At 43.1% G+C, this 24891-nt stretch overlaps 1 protein-coding gene across 1 annotated transcript in view; it reads left to right on the top strand.

Annotated features, from left to right (window-relative positions):
- The window catches only part of LOC124025152 (calcium uniporter protein, mitochondrial-like), a 36441-nt gene that overhangs the window by 2783 nt on the left and 8767 nt on the right, over positions 1-24891 (top strand). Inside the window, exons 2-3 of the mRNA XM_046338816.1 lie at positions 21988-22060; positions 22359-22529. Coding sequence (XP_046194772.1) covers positions 21988-22060; positions 22359-22529 — 244 coding nt within the window. The remainder of the gene's footprint in view (positions 1-21987; positions 22061-22358; positions 22530-24891) is intronic.

Genomic DNA, 24891 nt, shown 5'->3' with positions numbered 1-24891 from the left:
AACACCGCAAGAATTATCACAGTTAATGATTTTAATGTTTGTTTATGTGTCAATTAATCCCGTAAGGGATGGGTTGCCAACTGGTGATTTGACACGAAAATGAAATGTCACTCATTCATTCATACATTGTCTTCTCAATGGACAATATGGTTAGTAGCTTATCCCCTGGTCTCCTTTTCAAAACATATCCACCAACTGAATAGGACCCCTGATGCGATCTTTCTCGATTTAATATGGAACAGGCCAGACTCTTCACCTTAGAGTGCTGAGTATTAAAAGAGTTTAAAATCCAGAAGTGCGTTATTAGCTACAGCAGACTGCAGTTAAAGGATGTCGTGTTTGGAAATGAAAACCCCTGGGGTTATTTTTAACTGGATGTATTAGTCATTGTAGCTTGCATGATTCCAGACTGTCAGTGCCACTTCCCATCTCTATCTGCCTTTGTGAAACAAGAGCACCTTGGTTCGGCCCAGATAAGCAAACATGAAAAATGCTGAGTTGAGGAGTAACAGGGAATATGAATATGGGCCGTATGTCCTTCAATATGCCCTTCCACATGTCCAGAGTGTATAAGCCAAACGTTAACAGCAGGAAGCTAGGAGCTTGGTTCTACTCTGCTCTCCTCTCTCTCTCTCTCTCTCTCTCGCTCTCTGCTCTCTCTCGCTCTCTGCTCTCTCTGCTCTCTGCTCTCTCTGCTCTCTGCTCTCTGCTGAGTCTTTCTGTCTGTGGCTATTAAATCAATGATGACTCAGATAGATGATAATAATAATAAAAATAGGAAAAATATTAATACTCAATGAGTAATAACAATGAACAGGACAATACAGAAATAAATGAATGAGGACAACAATTCAATAGTTAGAGACCGTTAGCATTGTTGTTATGGGTGTGGCAGGAGGTTCCATATACTGCAGGTAATCTGGCACAAAGAGGTCTCTCTCTCAGCACACCCCACACTGCAACAATGTGTGGTGGCTTTAGCAACACGGGTCATATTTCACTCCAGTATGACAGTAATTGGGAGACTGGGGAGCCAGAGCACCATGGTGTCTCAACCACTAACCACTCTATCCATCCATCGTTATTCTAGCCATCCATGCTGCCTTCTGCATGGCATTTGCCTGAGGGCTGAAGCTATAGTAACTCCTTTGTCAGATCTCAATTGGATAAAATCGGCTGTTGTATAGTGGGCTGTCATTTTAAAGGTCTATGGCTGCATATTGCCACCACTGCACTCCCATATTCCTGCTTTATAACCAGAGCCTATTGGGGATTTATCCTGATTTCATGGGAAATGTGGGTTGCCAAATAATATCCTCCAAAAAGCCAGGAGAATGGAGTTGTAATTTCACTCGCTGCTTAACTGTTGGCCCACACAACAACAAACTATGAGGATGGTAATGATGGATGTTCCTATAAATCTGTATTGTGAGAGTGAGCGAGACCCCCCCCCCCCCCCCCCAGCTGCAGAGCAGGAACTAGCCAGCTCACTGTCACTGATTTACCTCCAGCTAAAGCAGACTTGTCAGAACCCATTAGTTGTAGTATCCAGCCTTATTCCACACTCAATGTAACCAACATTGCTTTCTTCAGTTCTATACAGCCTCCTAGTCAAGTGTCCATCCTGCTATTCCATTTGTGTAACCAACATTGCTTTCTTCAGTTCTATACAGCCTCCTAGTCAAGTGTCCATCCTGCTATTCCATTTGTGTAACCATCATTGCTTTCTTCAGTTCTATACAGCCTCCTAGTCAAGTGTCCATCCTGCTATTCCATTTGTGTAACCATCATTGCTTTCTTCAGTTCTATACAGCCTCCTAGTCAAGTGTCCATCCTGCTATTCCATTTGTGTAACCATCATTGTTTTGCTCAGGTCTGCACCACTAGTGTAACGATTGTCGTTGGTGGAAAAGGAGTAGACCAAGGTGCAGCGTGGTACATGTTCATGGTACATGTTCATGGTACATGTTCATGGTACATTTAATGAAGAAACTGAACACTAGAACAAAAAACCAACAAAGTGGAAACAAACGAAACAGTTCTGTCTGGTGCAGAAACGCAAAGACGGAAAACAACTACCCACAAATCATAGTGGGAACACAGGCTACCTAAGTATGGCTCTCAATCGGAGACCCCAAATGACAGCTGCCTCTGATTGGGAACCATACCAGGCCAAAAGCAGAAATACAAAACATAGAACAAAAACATAGAATGCCCACCCCAACTCACGCCCTGACCAACCTAAAACAGAGCCATAAAAAGAGACTAAGGTCAGGACGTGACAACTAGCTTCAATCACGTAGGCCTTTAAATGCCTTGCAGATCTTAGGCCATTGACAATCCGCTTTTAAACCATCCTCCTAGTAACAAAAATATCCATTGTAGTCCGAGGCCAAATACAAACTATTAGTCTAGACTTGATTCATCGCACCCTGGATTTTCCAATGTCCAGGGTATCAATGTAATGAATGCGGTGTGTCCGTTTAGACTCTTCATTAGTATTCCCTTCCCCCATCGGACCGCACCACACTTCTTTATTATAGAGTAGGGATGTGTCCCAAATGGCACCCTATTACCTATTTAGTGCACTACTTTTCTCTCTTTTTTTTTTTTTTTTACTGTTTATTCAGTTTTACACACAAGACAACACAAAACAATATTAATAATATACTCAACTAGAAAAAATACAAATATTAAAAAAAAAACTTTTTAAAGATACTGTACTTTAGACAGGTTAAACGCACCAGGCAGAAGGCTACAAAGGTTAAAGGGCAATCTGTAGTACTGGGACAGAGCAAACACCTCACCATTGTTCCTGTGAACAGTCAAGGGATAAGGGTGGAGAAATGCAACCACTCACAGACAGTCATGGCCACAGACCGACCATCCACTGGACCAAAAATAAAGTTTACAATGCTTTAAAAGAAAAAAATGAATAATAATTTCATGTAAGCGTGAACAAAATGTTTTTAAAAAACAAAAAAAAACAGGGCAAAACAAGTTCAAAACAAGTCTCTGACCGGGCAAGATGAACAAGGCATCCTCAGGTCAATCAATAAGCACATCATCATCACCTTAACCCCCCCCCCCCCCTCCAAAAAAAGAAATGCTCGTCCCGCCTTTAAGTCATAGGGGGGGGTCAAATACAGACTTATTTTTGTTTTAATATGAATGCCGTCAGAGGATGGACTGTTTAAAGTAAGACCGGAATGGAGCCCAAGCCTCAACAGTTTGGGGTTCCCACATCTATTAAATGACATTTTTTATATACATCTCTCACCCAATATTTATAAGATGGGGGAGCTGCCATCTTCCAGTTCTGTAGTATTAGCCGTCTAGCTAAAAGAGTTGTATAAGCAACCGTGTCTGACTGGAGTCTTGATAGGGGGTTACATATGGGCAGTACTCCAAAAAGGGCTGTAAGGGGAGACGGATCTATAACAGTGTCATATATATCAGAGAAACATTTAAATATGAATTCCCAGAAACCTGACAGTTTATGACAGCCCCAAAACATATGCAACAGTGTGGCTGGTTCCACTTTACATCTGACACAGGTAGGATCAAAATCAGAGAATATTCTTCCAAGTTTGGCCCCCGACCAGTGGATACGGTGAACCACCTTGAATTGAATGAGGCTGTGTCTAGTGCTAAAAGAGGACGAGTGCACCCTGTGCAGCACAGATTCCCAGGCGTCTTCCCCAAGTTCCTCCCCCAAATCCTTTTCCCATCAAGTCTTTAAAGGCACCAAAGAAGGGTTCTGTAGGTCATGAATGATTGCATATACATCTGAAATTGCGCCCCTAGAAAGCTTGTTCAGCTCAAAAATGCTCTCTATAACTGTATTCGCAGGCCTATGGGGAAATGCAGGTGTGTTAGCTCTGACAAAGTTCCTAGTCTGGAGAAAAAGTGGGATTGGGGAAGGTTGAACTTTTCCTGTAGCTGAGCAAAAGAGGCAAATGTATCAAAGAATAATTGGGCTAGTGAGGAGAGGCCTAGTGAGTGCCAAATGGCAAAAGCCCCATCATTCAAAGTTGGAGGAAATAAAATGTTCTGATTGATTGATAGAGAAAAGCCTCGGAGGCTAAAGGGAAAACGGAACTGATTCCAAATTTTAAGAATCAAATCAAAACAAATTTTATTTGTCACATACACATGGTTAGCAGATGTTAAATGCGAGTGTAGCGAAATGCTTGTGCTTCTAGTTCCGACAATGCAGTGATAACCAACAAGTAATCTAACTAACAATTCCAAAACTACTGTCTTATACACAGTGTAAGGGGATAAGGAACATGTACATAAGGATATATGAATGAGTGATGGTACAGAGCAGCATACAGTAGATGGTATCGAGTACAGTATATACATATGAGATGAGTGTGTAGACAAAGTAAACAAAGTGGCATAGTTAAAGTGGCTAGTGATACATGTGTTACATAAGGATGCAGTCGATGATGTAGAGTACAGTATATACATATGCATATGAGATGAATAATGTAGGGTAAGTAACATTATATAAGGTAGCATTGTTTAAAGTGGCTAGTGATATATTTACATCATTTCCCATTATTAAAATGGCTGGAGTTGGGTCAGTGTCAATGACAGTGTGTTGGCAGCAGCCACTCAGTGTTAGTGGTGGCTGTTTAACAGTCTGATGGCCTTGAGATAGAAGCTGTTTTTCAGTCTCTCGGTCCCAGCTTTGATGCACCTGTACTGACCTCGCCTTCTGGATGATAGCGGGGTGAACAGGCAGTGGTTCGGGTGGTTGATGTCCTTGATGATCTTTATGGCCTTCCTGTAACAACGGGTGGTGTAGGTGTCCTGGAGGGCAGGTAGTTTGCCCCCGGTGATGCGTTGTGCAGTCCTCACTACCCTCTGGAGAGTCTTACGGTTGAGGGCGGAGCAGTTGCCGTACCAGGCGGTGATACAGCCCGTCAGGATGCTCTCGATTGTGCATCTGTAGAAGTTTGTGAGTGCTTTTGGTGACAAGCCGAATTTCTTCAGCCTCCTGAGGTTGAATAGGCGCTGCTGCGCCTTCTTCACGACGCTGTCAGTGTGAGTGGACCAATTCAGTTTGTCTGTGATGTGTATGCCGAGGAACTTAAAGAGAGACTTAAGAGACTGCGTTACAATTGGGTTGACACACCTTTTGCCTAGGGACACTGGGACTTTCTACCAATCCGTGGTACCTTTCCATCCCAAATCAAATACATGAATGTTTGATCCAGTGAATTAAAAAAAGATTTTGGAATAAAAATGGGTAAACATTGAAATAAATATAAAAATTTGGGCAACATTCATTTTGATGACATTTATCCTTCCAATAAGAGAGAGGTAGCGAATTCCAAAAAGCAAAACATTGTTTCTGTAACGGTTTTCTTCTGTGGAAGAAGGATCAGACCAAAGCGCAGCGTGGTTAGTGTTCAACATGTTTAATAAAGACCATAAACGTGAACACTACAAAATACCAAAACAACAAATGTGAGAAACCGAAACAGTCCTATCTGGTGCATAGACACAAAAACAGAAGACAACCACCCACAAAACCCAACACAAAACAGGCTACCTAAATATGGTTCCCAATCAGAGACAATGATAAACACCTGCCTCTGATTGAGAACCATATCAGGCCAAACAACAAACCCAACATAGAAACATAAAACATAGAATGCTCACGTCCTGACCAACACTGAAACAAAGAAAACACAAAAGAACTATGGTCAGAATGTGACAGTCCTGTGGTATCCAGTAGAGGCTCAGTTTCCATAGGATTTCAGTCCTGTGGTATCCAGTAGAGGCTCAGTTTCCATAAGATTTCAGTCCTGTGGTATCTAGTAGAGGCTCAGTTTCCATAGGATTTCAGTCCTGTGGTATCCAGTAGAGGCTCAGTTTCCATAGGATTTCAGTCCTGTGGTATCTAGTAGAGGCTCAGTTTCCATAGGATTTCAGTCCTGTGGTATCTAGTAGAGGCTCAGTTTCCATAGGATTTCAGTCCTGTGGTATCTAGTAGAGGCTCAGTTTCCATAGGATTTCAGTCCTGTGGTATCTAGTAGAGGCTCAGTTTCCATAGGATTTCAGTCCTGTGGTATCCAGTAGAGGCTCGGTTTCCATAGGATTTCAGTCCTGTGGTATCTAGTAGAGGCTCAGTTTCCATAGGATTTCAGTCCTGTGGTATCTAGTAGAGGCTCAGTTTCCATAGGATTTCAGTCCTGTGGTATCCAGTAGAGGCTCAGTTTCCATAGGATTTCAGTCCTGTGGTATCTAGTAGAGGCTCAGTTTCCATAGGATTTCAGTCCTGTGGTATCCAGTAGAGGCTCAGTTTCCATAGGATTTCAGTCCTGTGGTATCTAGTAGAGGCTCAGTTTCCATAGGATTTCAGTCCTGTGGTATCCAGTAGAGGCTCAGTTGAGGAACTATTGAGATGTATTGTCCTCCAATTGGAGTTTCTGCCTTTTTGAAGTTCTTTACCTCAGACTGTAAAATGGGTTTTGCCTGTCCATATTCTAACCCTCAGAATGATACACTGGTGTTAAAGATGTGATCAGGTATAATTAGCCTGCAACAAATAGGAATTACAACAGTAGTGACATAAACATACTATTTTCAGGCAATGTCAAGTAGTCTTGGACGGTGTACCGTGTATCGGGGTTATTTTAAAGTACCGAGACGGTATGCTTTTCAATACCGCCAATTTAAAAACATTTCTATTGTATGTTTACAAATGGCACAAGAGAGGTGATTCACTACTAATGTTTGCCTTTCTAAATATCTTAACTAGAAGTTAACTATCTAACTGTTTTCTCCAGTTCAGGGCTCCAGCTATACATTGGTTTGCTAACTTGCTAGCTATAGGTGGCTAGCTTTCAAAGATCACCCTGTGTTATAGAAGTTCACAAACACTCTCTTCAAACGTTGTCTAAACTGTCACCCAACAGAGAAGAATGTCTGATTGCTGTCCGGCTGGCTGGCTGGCTGGCGCTCTGTGGCTAAATCTGCTGCCTCACTCCTGTCAGTCAGCCAGTGTCACAGTAACCACTATCTTAAGGAGCACCCTGTTTGGGTAAGAATGAATATAAACATGCAGTGCTTGATTTGGTCCGGAGCTGTCCTGAACGCTGTACCAATGATAGACCACAGCCTGTCATTTCAAATGGGAACAAATGAGCCATAGTGGTGGGCAGAGCCAAGCACAAGCTAGTGAGATCCTATTGGTGCGTTCTAGCATGGATTTGCATATTTCCATTTGAACACCTACTCTGTGAAGTGCGCGTGCACAATAACACAATTCACCTTTGCACTTCTAAACAACGTCATTTTTTGAAACAGGCAAAGGGTAAAGTCTACAAAACATAGTCAACTATATAACTAACTACATTCAGATCAAATGTTTCATTGTTGAGTAAATGATCAGAATGTCGGCCCAGATCCATCTCATTCCATCTTCTCCCACTGATGGCCACTGGGCTTCCTCTCACTAACATATCTGCAGGGTTTCCTAAACTCAGTCTGATGGGTTCTGATGGGGGTACAACAGTTGAACTAAACTCAGTCTGATGGGTTCTGATGGGGGTACAACAGTTGTACTAAACTCAGTCTGATGGGTTCTGATGGGGGTACAACAGTTGAACTAAACTCAGTCTGATGGGTCCTGATGGGGGTACAACAGTTGAACTAAACTCGTGGGGCATTTAAGTTATATTCTTCAAGAATAAATAGTTACATATCGTTCACGTATAAATCCAAAAATGAATATAGCAACTGCAGATTGCCCCTTTTTTAACCATCTATGAATGAAACACTGATGTCAGTAAGGAATGTATCTGTGACGGGAGGTGCACTGACACACATTCTCAATGACCCTGGCTAGCTGTCACCCTGCTCCTAATCAATTCCAGATTTGTATTGGTGAATCTGTATCCATGATGATGGGTGAGGAGTAATGAGTCAGCTCAATGATTGGCCAAAAATCAAGGAATAGAATTGGATTGACACTCTGTTAATGGCTGCTGATGAGAACAGATCAGTTAAATGAATGCTCTTTGGAATGTCAAGTAGCCCAGTGCCCTGTATTCATAAAGCATCACAGTCATCGGAGTGCTGATCTAGGATCAGGTTCCCCCTGTCCATGTGATCTTATGAGTGCTGATCCTAGATACTCTGAGAGCCTGGGGTCTTTTCAAATCAGAGTAAATTGTTCCTGTTTTGTAGACACCTTTTGTCTCGCGGCTCTTACTTTTGACTTTGTGTAGTAGACTTGGACTGCCATAGTTATCACTATGCAGCAGTGGAGGCTGCTGAGGGGAGGACGGCTCATAATAATGCCTGGAATGGTATCAAACGTGTGCTTGCTACCATTCCATTGAATCCATTCCAGCCATTACTATGAGCCGTCCTCCGCTCAGCAGCCTCCACTGCTATGCAGGTTAGCGGGTTTGTGGGGTCAACCTGCTATCGTTGTTTAGGCCTATAACTAAGGAGTTAAAAAGACATCGCTGGTTTAGAATGGAACCTTTTTCTGCCAAGTGTGATAAATAGTTTCATTTGCATATACATTTTGGAATTAATCTAAAATGTTTTATTGAAGATCTTGGAACGCAGGCAAGATTATGCACCAAGTATGCACACTGTTCTACAATGGTTATTGTATGCTCTCATATGCCATGCTACCAACTGACTGACAGTCTGAATGTACCTCGAATAACTCAAGGAAGGAAGCTGACAAGCCAGAAAAGTGCTTGTCATTTTCCGCCTGTAACTGTCATTGTATGAGGCAGGCCACTGGCCATCCAATGTGCAGTTCCATGTTTTAAGAGGAATCTCCTGAAAGAAATATATATTTGTGAAAAAATGAAAAGGTGGATTCTCTTCAGTTTTTCAATCTCTTTTGGGAAGCAATTGACAGTGACACTGTCCAAAATCAAATCAAGTTTATTGGTCACATACACATTTAGCAGATGTTATTACAGGTGTAGCGAAAATGCTTGTGTTCCTAGTTCCAACAGTGCAGTAATATCTAACAATGCACACATGTAAAAGTATGCAATTAAGAAATATGTAAATATCAGGACGAGCAATGTCAGAGTGGCATTAACTAAATACAGTAGAATAGAATACAGTATTTACATATGAGAGGAGTAACGCAGTATGTAAACATTATTAAAGTGGCCAGTGATTCCATGTCTCTGTATATAGGGCAGCAGCCTCTAAGGTGCAGGGTTGAGTAACCGGGTGGTAGCCGGCTCGTGATTGCTGATGAATATGTTTGTGTGGTTTTGGTAAGAAAGGGTGAGTTTTTACGAAACCCACTTATCTCGGCCTAGCTACCTGCCAGTTATCTACTACTCACTTACCCACTTCTATTCCTGACACTCGCTTAATATATTGTTGATCTACTCTGCATTTCAACTAGGACTTGAATACAGCAGCTGACCCTTAGCTACTGCAGTCTGTTGTCTGAACAGTAACCTCCTGTAAATCAATGAACTGCTCCAAACGGTATCAGAACCGAATTCAGACCAATATGTAATATGTCTGTTGCAGAGGAATAAAAACTCTTCAAGTTCCAGCTCTCTATCATTTCTGCTTTATCACCATGTCCCCTGAAGTATGCAGAACACTCGTTTGGAGAGCTGTCATGGGGAGAACGTCCTATACTCATCCAACCTGCTTGACTGTTACATCCTCCTCGCTCTGCATGCTGCCTTTCCCTTTTTCCTTGTTTTAGTCTTTCTTCTCGCTCTCTCGCTCTCTCGCTCTCTCGCTCTCTCGCTCTCTCCTCGCTCTCTCCTCGCTCTCTCCTCGCTCTCTCCTCGCTCTCTCCTCGCTCTCTCCTCGCTCTCTCCTCGCTCTCTCCTCGCTCTCTCCTCGCTCTCTCCTCGCTCTCTCCTCGCTCTCTCCTCGCTCTCTCCTCGCTCTCTCCTCGCTCTCTCCTCGCTCTCTCCTCGCTCTCTCCTCGCTCTCTCCTCGCTCTCTCCTCGCTCTCTCCTCGCTCTCTCTCGCTCTCTCCTCGCTCTCTCCTCGCTCTCTCCTCGCTCTCCTCGCTCTCTCCTCGCTCTCTCCTCGCTCTCTCCTCGCTCTCTCCTCGCTCTCTCCTCGCTCTCTCCTCGCTCTCTCGCTCGCTCTCTCCTCGCTCTCTCCTCGCTCTCTCCTCGCTTCTCGCTCTCTCTCCTCCCTCTCCTCCCTCTCTCTTGCTCTCTCTCCTCCCCTCTCTCTCGCTCTCTCTCCTCCCTCTCTCTCGCTCTCTCTCCTCCCCTCTCTCGCTCTCTCTCTCCCTCTCTCTCCCCCTCTCTCTCCCCCTCTCTCTCCCCCCTCTCTCTCTCCCCTCTCTCTCTCCCCTCTCTCTCTCCCCTCTCTCTCCCCCTCTCTCTCTCCCCTCTCTCTCTCCCCTCTCTCTCCATGTTCTCACTTAGCTGTCTTTCCAATCGTTGCCCACTCTCCTTCTCTCTCCATATTTCTGCTCCCTCTCTCTCTCTCCATGTTCTCACAGCTGCATTTCCAATTGTTGCCCCCTCCCCCTCTCTCTCTCCCACTCTCTTTCGCTCACCCTCCCTCTTTTTCTCTCTAAGAGAACGTTGTCGAAAGGAAAGCGAGAATATAAATGCCTCGACTCAAATCACTTTCATGGTACAGTGCAGCCTGAGCTCATGACAGCAGCTGGTAATTTGGTTTCTCCATCCCTCTGTTTTTCATTCCTGGCCCCTAGAACTGTTTATTACATGGGAACCATTCAGAAGGTCAAATAGGAGGTGTTGAATTTGTCCTGTTTCACACGTGCAAATGTCTAACCTGTACAGTGTAATGAAATTGAAATGTTTTTTTTGCATATCCCACTTCCCCTGAGACACCCGCTAGAGTGGGGTCACGGCCAGGGGATCAGCCACTCATGATGGCGACCCTGGAGCAACAAGGGTTAAGTGCCTGGCTCAAGGGCAGATCGACCAATGTTTAACGGAGTCGGCTCAGGGATTTGAACCAGCTTGGCCTGCATGCAGTTTACTCGTGGAATGCAAATACCGATTAATGATTTGTTATGAAAACTTGAAATCGGCCCTAATTAATCGGCCATGGCGATTAATCGGTCGACCTCTACTTGATATTGGTGGGAACTGAAACACGCTGTCGATCCAGACCATACTAAACATGCTCAGTGGGTGACATGTCTGGTGAGTCTGCTGGCCATGGAAGAACTGGGACATTTTCAGTTTTCAAGAATTGTGTACAGATCCTTGCGGGCCGTGTATTATCCTGCTGAAACATGAGGTGATGGCAGCGGATGAATGGGACGACAATGGGCCTTATCTCTGCGTTCAAATAGCTTATCCCTGCCCATACCATAACCCCATCGCCACCATGGGCCTTATCTCTGCGTTCAAATAGCTTATCCCTGCCCATACCATAACCCCATCGCCACCATGGGCCTTATCTCTGCGTTCAAATAGCTTATCCCTGCCCATACCATAACCCCATCGCCACCATGGGCCTTATCTCTGCGTTCAAATAGCTTATCCCTGCCCATACCATAACCCCATCGCCACCATGGGCCTTATCTCTGCGTTCAAATAGCTTATCCCTGCCCATACCATAACCCCATCGCCACCATGGGCCTTATCTCTGCGTTCAAATAGCTTATCCCTGCCCATACCATAACCCCATCGCCACCATGGGCCTTATCTCTGCGTTCAAATAGCTTATCCCTGCCCATACCATAACCCCATCGCCACCATGGGCCTTATCTCTGCGTTCAAATAGCTTATCCCTGCCCATACCATAACCCCATCGCCACCATGGGCCTTATCTCTGCGTTCAAATAGCTTATCCCTGCCCATACCATAACCCCATCGCCACCATGGGCCTTATCTCTGCGTTCAAATAGCTTATCTCTGCCCATACCATAACCCCATCGCCACCATGGGCCACTCTATTCACTACGTTGACATCAGCAAACCACTCGCCCACACGTCGCCTTACACATGAGGCTCCCGAGTGGCACAGCGGTGTAAGGTACTGCATCTCAGTGCAAGAGGCCAATTGGCCCAGCATCATCCGGGTTTGGCAGAGGTAGGCTGTCATTGTAGATAAGAGTTTTTTTCTTAACTGACTGTCGTAGTTTAATAAAAGTTAAAACAATATACAATAAAAACAATAACACGTAGTCTGCGGTTGTGAGGCCAGTTGGACGTACTGCCAAATTCTCTAAAAGGACATTGGAGGTGGCTTATGGTAGAGAAATTAACATTAAATTCTCTGGCAACGACTCTAGTAGACATTCCTGCAGTCAACATGCCAATTGCTGCTGTGCTGAACCTCAACTTGAGACATCTGTGGCATTGTGTTGTGACAAAACTGCACATTATCCCCGCACAAGGTGCTGCTTAATCAGCTTCTTGATGTGCCACACCTGTCAGGTGGATGGATTATCTTGGAAAAGGAGAAATGCTCACTCACAGAAGTGAACACATTTGTGCTCACAATTTGAGACAACCTTTTCTATTATGCACATAGCAACATGGTCTAGGAAAAGGCGGCAATTAAACAGCGCACTCTGAACCGTGAACAGGAACTCCTGTCTAACGGGGGAGAAAGCGCATGTGTTATTAAATTATATCATTTTTATTTTTGTTGCACAATTGTTGTTAATATTACCATCTAGAATTTCAGTAGCACATGTCTTAGTGATGGACTGCCTTCCCCACGGGCTCCACAATGGATCAGTCAGACAGGCGCCAGTCATGTCTTTGTTGTTACTGCTCTACTGTCGACCAAACAATCGGCCAGTCGACCAAATGGGTTTAGGCCTAGAACCAGCAACGCTCTAACCGCTAGGCTACCTGCTGCCAGATAGTCTTTGTTTCCTGGGCCGTGTCCAGCTGCACCCAAAAGGATAACTCCTCCTCTTCTGGTCAGTTGGGTGGACCCAGACTGGCCACGTCATTGGTTGGTGCTAAATTCCAGTACAGATTGCCCCATAGCCCCTCGTACTGTACCACCTAGACACTCTTCTAAATGATTTGTCAGAGCTGGGTGGGTGTGAGGTGGACCCAGACTGGCCACACTATTGGTCTGTTGGTGCTGAATTCCAACTCAAACACCAAGCCCCTAGTTCTTAGACACTCCTGCAGATCGGTGTAGCTCCCTTCAGTAACCACGAGCACAACCGTTCCTTGATTTTAACTGGCGGCTTTATTCTGTAGTTTAGTCAGAATTATCACCTTCCGTGAGAACTATAAAGTAAATGAAAAATACAGTTAAGCACACTCTTACAACCTTATCTTACGAGTGACTTATTAGCTTGGTATAACTCTGAAGTGCTTACATACATAACAGTTTAACCGGCGTTATAACAGGTTCAGATTAACACATGAATAAAGGAACAAATACCTCATTGGCTGCTTATTACAGAAGGGAGGAAATCAAACTTCACACTTATTATTCCTGGCATGAATTCACACTTCATCCTAACATACTCTTCAACCTTTATGAACTACTCACGATGACATGAAAACTTAGCTAACGCAGCGCAGGATTGCCTTCCCTCCAAAGGTGTGTTGCTACAATAACGATCCCCGTTACAACAGTATTAGCTACGTAGTTCCGCTTGCATTATCATTTCCCCCGCACAGCGGACACATAAACAATTCAAACAAAAGACCACGAGATAACCTGTAAGTCTAACTGTCAGTTACAATCGGAAAGGATTTGATAGGTTTAAGCCAAATGCAATTGCTCAACCATTCCTTCTGATAGGTCGGTATGTTGCTTGCACCAATCAGAGTCGTTCAGATCTACAGGAGTGCCTATTGGGGAAAAGTGGCAAAAGAACCATTCAGCATGAGATGGTGTTAGAACCCTGGGTTGTGGTACAGTGGGTGGTGAGTACTGAAACAGGGCCCCCATGAGAGGCCATAGCTCAGCCTGTGACAGGAGCCATAATAACTGGGTCTGGTCCTGCCTGCCTGCCTGCCTGCCACTGGAGAAATTAACCAGCCAGCCTGTGACTGTCACCAATCAATCACCATGATGTCCCCTGATGAACACTACTGGCTATGGCTGCTCCACCTTACTAAGGAGGAAAGGACAGTTTATCACCAAGCTGCTGCTGTACTGACCCTCTGAAAACCAACTTTATTTCTGGCCTGGGACTCCAATAGGAAAGTGGTGAAACAGAGCATATCCTTCTGTAGCTCAGTTGGTAGAGCATGGCGCTTGTAACGCCAGGGTAGTGGGTTCGATTCCCGGGACCACCCCTTACGTAGAATGTATGCACACATGACTGTAAGTCGCTTTGGATAAAAGCGTCTGCTAAATGGCATATATTATTATTATTATATTACTTTGAACTCCTGGTTGACTGTATACAAGTGAAGGAGGAAAGTGCTGTGCCACTGTGCTGTGTCTGACTCTGAGAACAAACCACTCAAAGTGAATATAGTTCCTCTGGGGTGGAATCTGTTCCATCATGCAGTCTATTGTTTTGAGATGTGGAATATTACATTTGGAGATGAGAAATGAGAGATGAAGGAACAGAAGTTGAGAAATATCAGCTGTAGCTACTAGCCTCTGTTCCTTGAAGGAGTCACAAAATGTGTGATTGTCACCGAAGGGCCAGGGCGTTGTGGCTGCAGCAGTTACCTCAACACCGTGCATATTGATTGGGGGGGGGGGTGGATTTGTGTTTTTATTTCACGGGGGGGGGGAGTGCACGTCTAATTGAAAAAGGCCAATACGTTCTGTCACCCATTGATATATGAAGGGAATACTGTATTACGGTATTAATTCTATAGCTCTTAATGAATACGTTCTGTCACCCATTGATATATGAAGGGAATACTGTATTACGGTATTAATTCTATAGCTCTTAATGAATACGTTCTGTCACCCATTGATATATGAAGGGAATACTGTATTACGGTATTAATTCTATAGCTCTTAATGAATACGTTCTGTCACCCATTGATATATGAAGGGAATACTGTATTACGGTATTAATTCTATAGCTCTTAATGAATACGTTTCTGTCACCCATTGATATATGAAGGGAATACTGTATTACGGTATTAATTCTATAGCTCTTAATGAATACGTTCTGTCACCCATTGATATATGAAGGGAATACTGTATTACGGTATTAATTCTATAGCTCTTAATGAATACGTTCTGTCACCCATTGATATATGAAGGGAATACTGTATTACGGTATTAATTCTATAGCTCTTAATGAATACGTTCTGTCACCCATTGATATATGAAGGGAATACTGTATTACGGTATTAATTCTATAGCTCTTAATGAATACGTTCTGTCACCCATTGATATATGAAGGGAATACTGTATTACGGTATTAATTCTATAGCTCTTAATGAATACGTTCTGTCACCCATTGATATATGAAGGGAATACTGTATTAAGGTATTAATTCTATAGCTCTTAATGAATACGTTCTGTCACCCATTGATATATGAAGGGAATACTGTATTACGGTATTAATTCTATAGCTCTTAATGAATACGTTCTGTCACCCATTGATATATGAAGGGAATACTGTATTACGGTATTAATTCTATAGCTCTTAATGAATACGTTCTGTCACCCATTGATATATGAAGGGAATACTGTATTACGGTATTAATTCTATAGCTCTTTAATGAATACGTTCTGTCACCCATTGATATATGAAGGGAATACTGTATTACGGTATTAATTCTATAGCTCTTAATGAATACGTTCTGTCCCCCCATTGATATATGAAGGGAATACTGTATTACGGTATTAATTCTATAGCTCTTAATGAATACGTTCTGTCACCCATTGATATATGAAGGGAATACTGTATTACGGTATTAATTCTATAGCTCATCAAATCAAATCAAATTTATTTATATAGCCCTTCGTACATCAGCTGATATCTCAAAGTGCTGTACAGAAACCCAGCCTAAAACCCCAAACAGCAAACAATGCAGGTGTAAAAGCACGGTGGCTAGGAAAAACTCCCTAGAAAGGCCAAAACCTAGGAAGAAACCTAGAGAGGAACCGGGCTATGTGGGGTGGCCAGTCCTCTTCTGGCTGTGCCGGGTAGAGATTATAACAGAACATGACCAAGATGTTCAAATGTTCATAAATGACCAGCATGGTCAAATAATAATAAGGCAGAACAGTTGAAACTGGAGCAGCAGCACAGTCAGGTGGACTGGGGACAGCAAGGAGCCATCATGTCAGGTAGTCCTGGGGCACGGTCCTAGGGCTCAGGTCCTCCGAGAGAGAGAAAGAAAGAGAGAATTAGAGAGAGCATATGTGGGGTGGCCAGTCCTCTTCTGGCTGTGCCGGGTGGAGATTATAACAGAACGTGGCCAAGATGTTCAAATGTTCATAAATGACCAGCATGGTTGAATAATAGTAAGGCAGAACAGTTGAAACTGGAGCAGGAGCATGGCCAGGTGGACTGGGGACAGCAAGGAGTCCTCATGTCAGGTAGTCCTGGGACATGGTCCTAGGGCCCAGGCCAGTTGAAACTGGAGCAGCAGCATGGCCAGGTGGACTGGGGACAGCAAGGAGTCATCATGTCAGGTAGTCCTGGGGCATGGTTCTAGGGCTCAGGTCCTCCGAGAGAGAGAAAGAAAGAGAGAAGGAGAGAATTAGAGAACGCACACTTAGATTTACACAGGACACCGAATAGGACAGGAGAAGTACTCCAGATAAACAAACTGACCCTAGCCCCCGACACATAAACTACTGCAGCATAAATACTGGAGGCTGAGACAGGGGGTCAGGAGACACTGTGGCCCCATCCGAGGACACCCCGGACAGGGCCAAACAGGAAGGATATAACCCCACCCACTTTGCCAAAGCACAGCCCCCACACCACTAGAGGGAAATCTTCAACCACCAACTTACCATCCTGAGACAAGGCCGAGTATAGCCCACAAAGATCTCCGACACGGTACAACCCAAGGGGGGAACCCAGACAGGCCGACCACAACAGTGAATCAACCCACCCAGGTGACGCACCCCCCCAGGGACGGCACGAGAGAGCCCCAGCAAGCCAGTGACTCAGCCCCCGTAACAGGGTTAGAGGCAGAGAATCCCAGTGGAAAAAGGGGAACCGGCCAGGCAGAGACAGCAAGGGCGGTTCGTTGCTCCAGAGCCTTTCCGTTCACCTTCCCACTCCTGGGCCAGACTACACTCAATCATATGACCCACTGAAGAGATGAGTCTTCAGTAAAGACTTAAAGGTTGAGACCGAGTTTGCGTCTCTGACATGGGTAGGCAGACCGTTCCATAAAAATGGAGCTCTATAGGAGAAAGCCCTGCCTCCAGCTGTTTGCTTAGAAATTCTAGGGACAATTAGGAGGCCTGCGTCTTGTGACCGTAGCGTACGTATAGGTATGTACGGCAGGACCAAATCAGAGAGGTAGGTAGGAGCAAGCCCATGTAATGCTTTGTAGGTTAGCAGTAAAACCTTGAAATCAGCCCTTGCTTTGACAGGAAGCCAGTGTAGAGAGGCTAGCACTGGAGTAATATGATCAAATTTTTGGTTCTAGTCAGGATTCTAGCAGCCGTATTTAGCACTAACTGAAGTTTATTTAGTGCTTTATCCGGGTAGCCGGAAAATAGAGCATTGCAGTAGTCTAACCTAGAAGTGACAAAAGCATGGATTAATTTTTCTGCATCATTTTTGGACAGAAAGTTTCTGATTTTTGCAATGTTACGTAGATGGAAAAAAGCTGTCCTCGAAATGGTCTTGATATGTTCTTCAAAAGAGAGATCAGGGTCCAGAGTAACGCCGAGGTCCTTCACAGTTTTATTTGAGACGACTGTACAACCATTAAGATTAATTGTCAGATTCAACAGAAGATCTCTTTGTTTCTTGGGACCTAGAACAAGCATCTCTGTTTTGTCCGAGTTTAATAGTAGAAAGTTTGCAGCCATCCACTTCCTTATGTCTGAAACACATGCTTCTAGCGAGGGCAATTTTGGTGCTTCACCATGTTTCATAGCTCTTAATGAATACGTTCTGTCACCCATTGATATATGAAGGGAATACTGTATTACGGTATTAATTCTATAGCTCTTAATGAATATGTTCTGTCACCCATTGATATATGAAGGGAATACTGTATTACGGTATTAATTCTATAGCTCTTAATGAATATGTTCTGTCACCCATTGATATATGAAGGGAATACTGTATTACGGTATTAATTCTATAGCTCTTAATGAATACGTTCTGTCACCCATTGATATATGAAGGGAATACTGTATTACGGTATTAATTCTATAGCTCTTAATGAATACGTTCTGTCACCCATTGATATATGAAGGGAATACTGTATTACGGTATTAATTCTATAGCTCTTAATGAATACGTTCTGTCACCCATTGATATATGAAGGGAATACTGTATTACGGTATTAATTCTATAGCTCTTAATGAATACGTTCTGTCACCCATTGATATATGAAGGGAATACTGTATTACGGTATTAATTCTATAGCTCTTAATGAATACGTTTCTGTCACCCATTGATATATGAAGGGAATACTGTATTACGGTATTAATTCTATAGCTCTTAATGAATACGTTCTGTCACCCATTGATATATGAAGGGAATACTGTATTACGGTATTAATTCTATAGCTCTTAATGAATACGTTCTGTCACCCATTGATATATGAAGGGAATACTGTATTACGGTATTAATTCTATAGCTCTTAATGAATATGTTCTGTCACCCATTGATATATGAAGGGAATACTGTATTACGGTATTAATTCTATAGCTCTTAATGAATACGTTCTGTCACCCATTGATATATGAAGGGAATACTGTATTACGGTATTAATTCTATAGCTCTTAATGAATACGTTCTGTCACCCATTGATATATGAAGGGAATACTGTATTACGGTATTAATTCTATAGCTCTTAATGAATACGTTCTGTCACCCATTGATATATGAAGGGAATACTGTATTACGGTATTAATTCTATAGCTCTTAATGAATACGTTCTGTCACCCATTGATATATGAAGGGAATACTGTATTACGGTATTAATTCTATAGCTCTTAATGAATACGTTTCTGTCACCCATTGATATATGAAGGGAATACTGTATTACGGTATTAATTCTATAGCTCTTAATGAATACGTTCTGTCACCCATTGATATATGAAGGGAATACTGTATTACGGTATTAATTCTATAGCTCTTAATGAATACGTTCTGTCACCCATTGATATATGAAGGGAATACTGTATTACGGTATTAATTCTATAGCTCTTAATGAATACGTTTCTGTCACCCATTGATATATGAAGGGAATACTGTATTACGGTATTAATTCTATAGCTCTTAATGAATACGTTTCTGTCACCCATTGATATATGAAGGGAATACTGTATTACGGTATTAATTCTATAGCTCTTAATGAATACGTTCTGTCACCCATTGATATATGAAGGGAATACTGTATTACGGTATTAATTCTATAGCTCTTAATGAATACGTTCTGTCACCCATTGATATATGAAGGGAATACTGTATTAGGGTATTAATTCTATAGCTCTGAGTGTGTTCCTGTTCCACCATGACAGTCATCTCCCATTTTATGTTTTGTCCTTTCCTTTGTGCGGTGTCTTTGACCTGTAGCTGTAGCAGTGTAGGGATGCATGTCCCCTGTCCTTTCCTTTGTGCGGTGTCTTTGACCTGTAGCTGTAGCAGTGTACGGATGCATGTCCCCTGTCCTTTCCTTTGTGCGGTGTCTTTGACCTGTAGCTGTAGCAGTGTAGGGATGCATGTCCCCTGTCCTTTCCTTTGTGCGGTGTCTTTGACCTGTAGCTGTAGCAGTGTACGGATGCATGTCCCCTGTCCTTTCCTTTGTGCGGTGTCTTTGACCTGTAGCTGTAGCAGTGTAGGGATGCATGTCCCCTGTCCTTTCCTTTGTGCGGTGTCTTTGACCTGTAGCTGTAGCAGTGTACGGATGCATGTCCCCTGTCCTTTCCTTTGTGCGGTGTCTTTGACCTGTAGCTGTAGCAGTGTACGGATGCATGTCCCCTGTCCTTTCCTAGTGGCAGAATGCATGCCTAAGGCATCACAATACTTATTGGGAGTTGTGTTGGTATAATTGTAGCACAATACAAAATCTCTTTACAAACGCAGGTGCGTGCGTACACACACACATATGATATATACACACACACACACACATATGATATATACACACACGCATATGATATATACACACACACACACACACACACATATGATATACACACACACACACACATATGATATATACACACACACACACACACACATATGATATATACACACACACATATGATACACACACACACACACACACACACACACACACACATACATACATACATACATACATACATACATACATACATACATACATACATACATACATACATACATACATACATACATACATACATACATACATACATACATACATACATACATACATACATACGCACACATTTTCACAGCTATTACTCTACGTTCGTATCTTACCAGCTCCTTTCATTACTTCCAGCTGCAGTGCCAGCATCATATTCCCAACCATTAAACCTAATACTCCAAATCATTGTATTGCTCAGCATGGGATCAGAAGGGGATGAATCTGTAGTGGGGATGTTGATATGGAAACCTGGAGGCTTTCAGCACCATTTTCTGTCTATTTTCAGCTATTCAAGCATCATCATTGAGTCTGGTTTAGCCAGGCGACGTCTCTGTGGAGATTGGTGAGAGCCAGCCTTTTACCCTTACCTCAGTGAGATTAGATAGTGATGTTGGGAGGGATATGATTGTGAATATTAACACGGAACGGTTTTCCATCTTCCATCCAGGCCAAGAAGGTATTGAAATCAAATGGAGAAATGATGCGTCAGCAGAAGCTTTGACATGGTGTTGTCAGCAAAACAAATCTGTCGGCTGTAGGCTATTCTGTGGTTCATATGGGGGGGGGTAGCAAGATAGGCTGCGGTAATATAATGATGATGATGCAGTTTCTTGGAAATGAGATTCTGGAAATATGTCCTTATCCCAATGTTTACATCACACAGTGTCTCAGTAAAAATGACTTGCAATGACTGTCTACATTTAAAATGATAATCAAGACCATTCCCTGGCAAAACAAAGATGTCACGTAGAATAGAAGCAGGTCGTTTTCCGACTCTCATTTTATTCACGTAGAATAGAAGCAGGTCGTTTTCCGACTCTCATTTTATTCACGTAGAATAGAAGCAGGTCGTTTTCCGACTCTCATTTTATTCACGTAGAATAGAAGCAGGTCGTTTTCCGACTCATTTTATTCACGTAGAATAGAAGCAGGTCGTTTTCCGACACTCATTTTATTCATGTAGAATAGAAGCAGGTCGTTTTCCGACTCTCATTTTATTCACGTAGAATAGAAGCAGGTCGTTTTCCGACTCTCATTTTATTCACGTAGAATAGAAGCAGGTCGTTTTCCGACTCATTTTATTCACGTAGAATAGAAGCAGGTCGTTTTCCGACTCTCATTTTATTCACGTAGAATAGAAGCAGGTCGTTTTCCGACTCTCATTTTATTCACGTAGAATAGAAGCAGGTCGTTATCCGACTCTCATTTTATTCATGTAGAACTTCAAATGTTTGTCTTGCTGTCTTTGGCAGCATGATCGTTTGCCAAGGGAGGCTTCTGTTGATACTGATGATATTCAGCTGATAGGCCACTAACACATTCTGGTTTTAGTTGCTTTGCCGCCCATGAATGGAAAACTCTACAGCGTTCCTTGTAACAGTGTGTTCTGGTGCCTCTCGGGCTGTTCATAATGTTGATTGGAGACCTATTTGCTGATTTAATGTTATTTTGTAAATTGTGTAGGAATGGTTCCTTCTGAAAGAGACCTTGGTCTGAATGGGACTCTCTGTTTAAAATAAAGGTAAAATAAATCCCTTCTGTAATGTGTTCTCTCTCATTTCAGATCCATCCCAGACAGCCACAGTGGAGGTGTCCTCCCCAAGTGGTCTTCTGCAGTACTGTAGCACCCTCTAGTGGTATGATACTGGCATTACACTGAACCTTTCTACAATTAATGTATTACCCTGGCTGCCTTGACTTTACACACAGTGCAGTTCTTTATTCTAAAGTGCCAGCCGATGACGAAAGGCTTTAGAATTGTAATCTTTGGTAGACTGTTCGTATCACTATTAATAAACGCAGAGACAATCCATATATTGTTGTATGCAATGAGCTCAGTTATTTAAAACGGTGAGAATGAGCTGCACTGTATTTTAAACACAAGGCCATTAAACTGCCCATTTTACCTGGTGTTGTTCTCTATCTGCGGTCTAGATGTGGTGTTGCAGTATAAACATGGACGACCGGTGCTGGCTGTGCCGCTACCCTCCAGGCAGGAGAGCTGTCTGTTCTTCCTCAGGCCCATGTTAATGACTGTAGGAGACCTCATCCACGACCTGCAGAGAGAAGACCCAGGAGTCACCTCTGCCTCTGTGCTCACCAAAGGTAGGACACACAAATATATGTTGTACACATACACAAATATGTTGTACACACACATACATACAGTGCCTTGCGAAAGTATTCGGCCCCCTTGAACTTTGCGACCTTTTGCCACATTTCACGCTTCAAACATAAAGATATAAAACTGTATTTTTTTGTGAAGAATCAACAAGAAGTGGGACACAATCATGAAGTGGAACGACATTTATTGGATATTTCAAACTTTTTTAACAAATCAAAAACTGAAAAATTGGGCATGCAAAATCTTTCAGCCCCTTTACTTTCAGTGCAGCAAACTCTCTCCAGAAGTTCAGTGAGGATCTCTGAATGATCCAATGTTGACCTAAATGACTAATGATGATAAATACAATCCACCTGTGTGTAATCAAGTCTCCGTATAAATGCACCTGCACTGTGATAGTCCTCAGAGGTCCGTTAAAAGCGCAGAGAGCATCATGAAGAACAAGGAACACACCAGGCAGGTCCGAGATACTGTTGCAAATAAGTCTAAAGCCGGATTTGGATACAAAAAGATTTCCCAAGCTTTAAAAATCCCAAGGAGCACTGTGCAAGCGATAATATTGAAATGGAGGGAGTATCAGACCACTGCAAATCTACCAAGACCTGGCCGTCCCTCTAAACTTTCAGCTCATACAAGGAGAAGACTGATCAGAGATGCAGCCAAGAGGCCCATGATCACTCTGGATGAACTGCAGAGATCTACAGCTGAGGTGGGAGACTCTGTCCATAGGACAACAATCAGTCGTATATTGCACAAATCTGGCCTTTATGGAAGAGTGGCAAGAAGAAAGCCATTTCTTAAAGATATCCATAAAAAGTGTTGTTTAAAGTTTGCCACAAGCCACCTGGGAGACACACCAAACATGTGGAAGAAGGTGCTCTGGTCAGATGAAACCAAAATTGAACCTTTTGGCAACAATGCAAAACGTTATGTTTGGCGTAAAAGCAACACAGCTCATCACCCTGAACACACCATCCCCACTGTCAAACATGGTGGTGGCAGCATCATGGTTTGGGCCTGCTTTTCTTCAGCAGGGACAGGGAAGATGGTTAAAATTGATGGGAAGATGGATGGAGCCAAATACAGGACCATTCTGGACGAAAACCTGATGGCGGTCTGCAAAAGACCTGAGACTGGGACGGAGATTTGTCTTCCAACAAGACAATGATCCAAAACATAAAGCAAAATCTACAATGGAATGGTTCAAAAATAAACATATCCAGGTGTTAGAATGGCCAAGTCAAAGATCTGAATCCAATCAAGAATCTGTGGAAAGAACTGAAAACTGCTGTTCACAAATGCTCTCCATCCAACCTCACTGAGCTCGAGCTGTTTTGCAAGGAGGAATGGGAAAAACTTTCAGTCTCTCGATGTGCAGAACTGATAGACATACCCCAAGCGACTTACAGCTGTAATCGCAGCAAAAGGTGGCGCTACAAAGTATTAACTTAAGGGGGCTGAATAATTTTTCACGCCCAATTTTTCGGTTTTTGATTTGTTTAAAAAGTTTGAAATATCCAATAAATGTCGTTCCACTTCATGATTGTGTCCCACTTCTTGTTGATTCTTCACAAAAAAATACAGTTTTATATCTTTGTGTTTGAAGCCTGAAATGTGGCAAAAAGTCGCAAAGTTCAAGACGGCCGCATACTTTCGCAAGGCACTGTATATGTTGTACACACACTCAAATGCAAACATTTGCCCGTATACTCTAAAATGCTTTTTGAATGAGTGCCTATCTAGGAGCAGTTCAGCCTTTTGGATAATAATGAATATGATTTAATGGACAGGGCAGAACTGATCCTAGATCAGCACACCTACTCTGAGATACTTTATGAATATGGGCTACTGTCTGTCGTGTACACAGACACTATATCCATCTGTTATCCTCCTGTCTCCTACAGATGGTGCACGGGTAGCTAACACCACCCCTGTAGACACCACCCAGACACTATATCCATCTGTTATCCTCCTGTCTCCTACAGATGGTGCACGGGTAGCTAACACCACCCCTGTAGACACCACCCCTGTAGACACCACCCCTGTAGACACCACCCAGACACTATATCCATCTGTTATCCTCCTGTCTCCTACAGATGGTGCACGGGTAGCTAACACCACCCCTGTAGACACCACCCCTGTAGACACCACCCAGACACTATATCCATCTGTTATCCTCCTGTCTCCTACAGATGGTGCACGGGTAGCTAACACCACCTCTGTAGACACCACCCCTGTAGACACCACCCAGACACTATATCCATCTGTTATCCTCCTGTCTCCTACAGATGGTGCACGGGTAGCTAACACCACCCCTGTAGACACCACCCCTGTAGACACTAT

The sequence above is a fragment of the Oncorhynchus gorbuscha genome, unplaced genomic scaffold, assembly GCF_021184085.1.
Source record: "Oncorhynchus gorbuscha isolate QuinsamMale2020 ecotype Even-year unplaced genomic scaffold, OgorEven_v1.0 Un_scaffold_2205, whole genome shotgun sequence".
NCBI classification, from domain to species: Eukaryota; Metazoa; Chordata; class Actinopteri; order Salmoniformes; family Salmonidae; genus Oncorhynchus; species Oncorhynchus gorbuscha.
The sequence above is the reverse complement of the archived record's forward strand: the minus strand, read 5'-3'. Positions and strand labels throughout refer to the sequence as shown.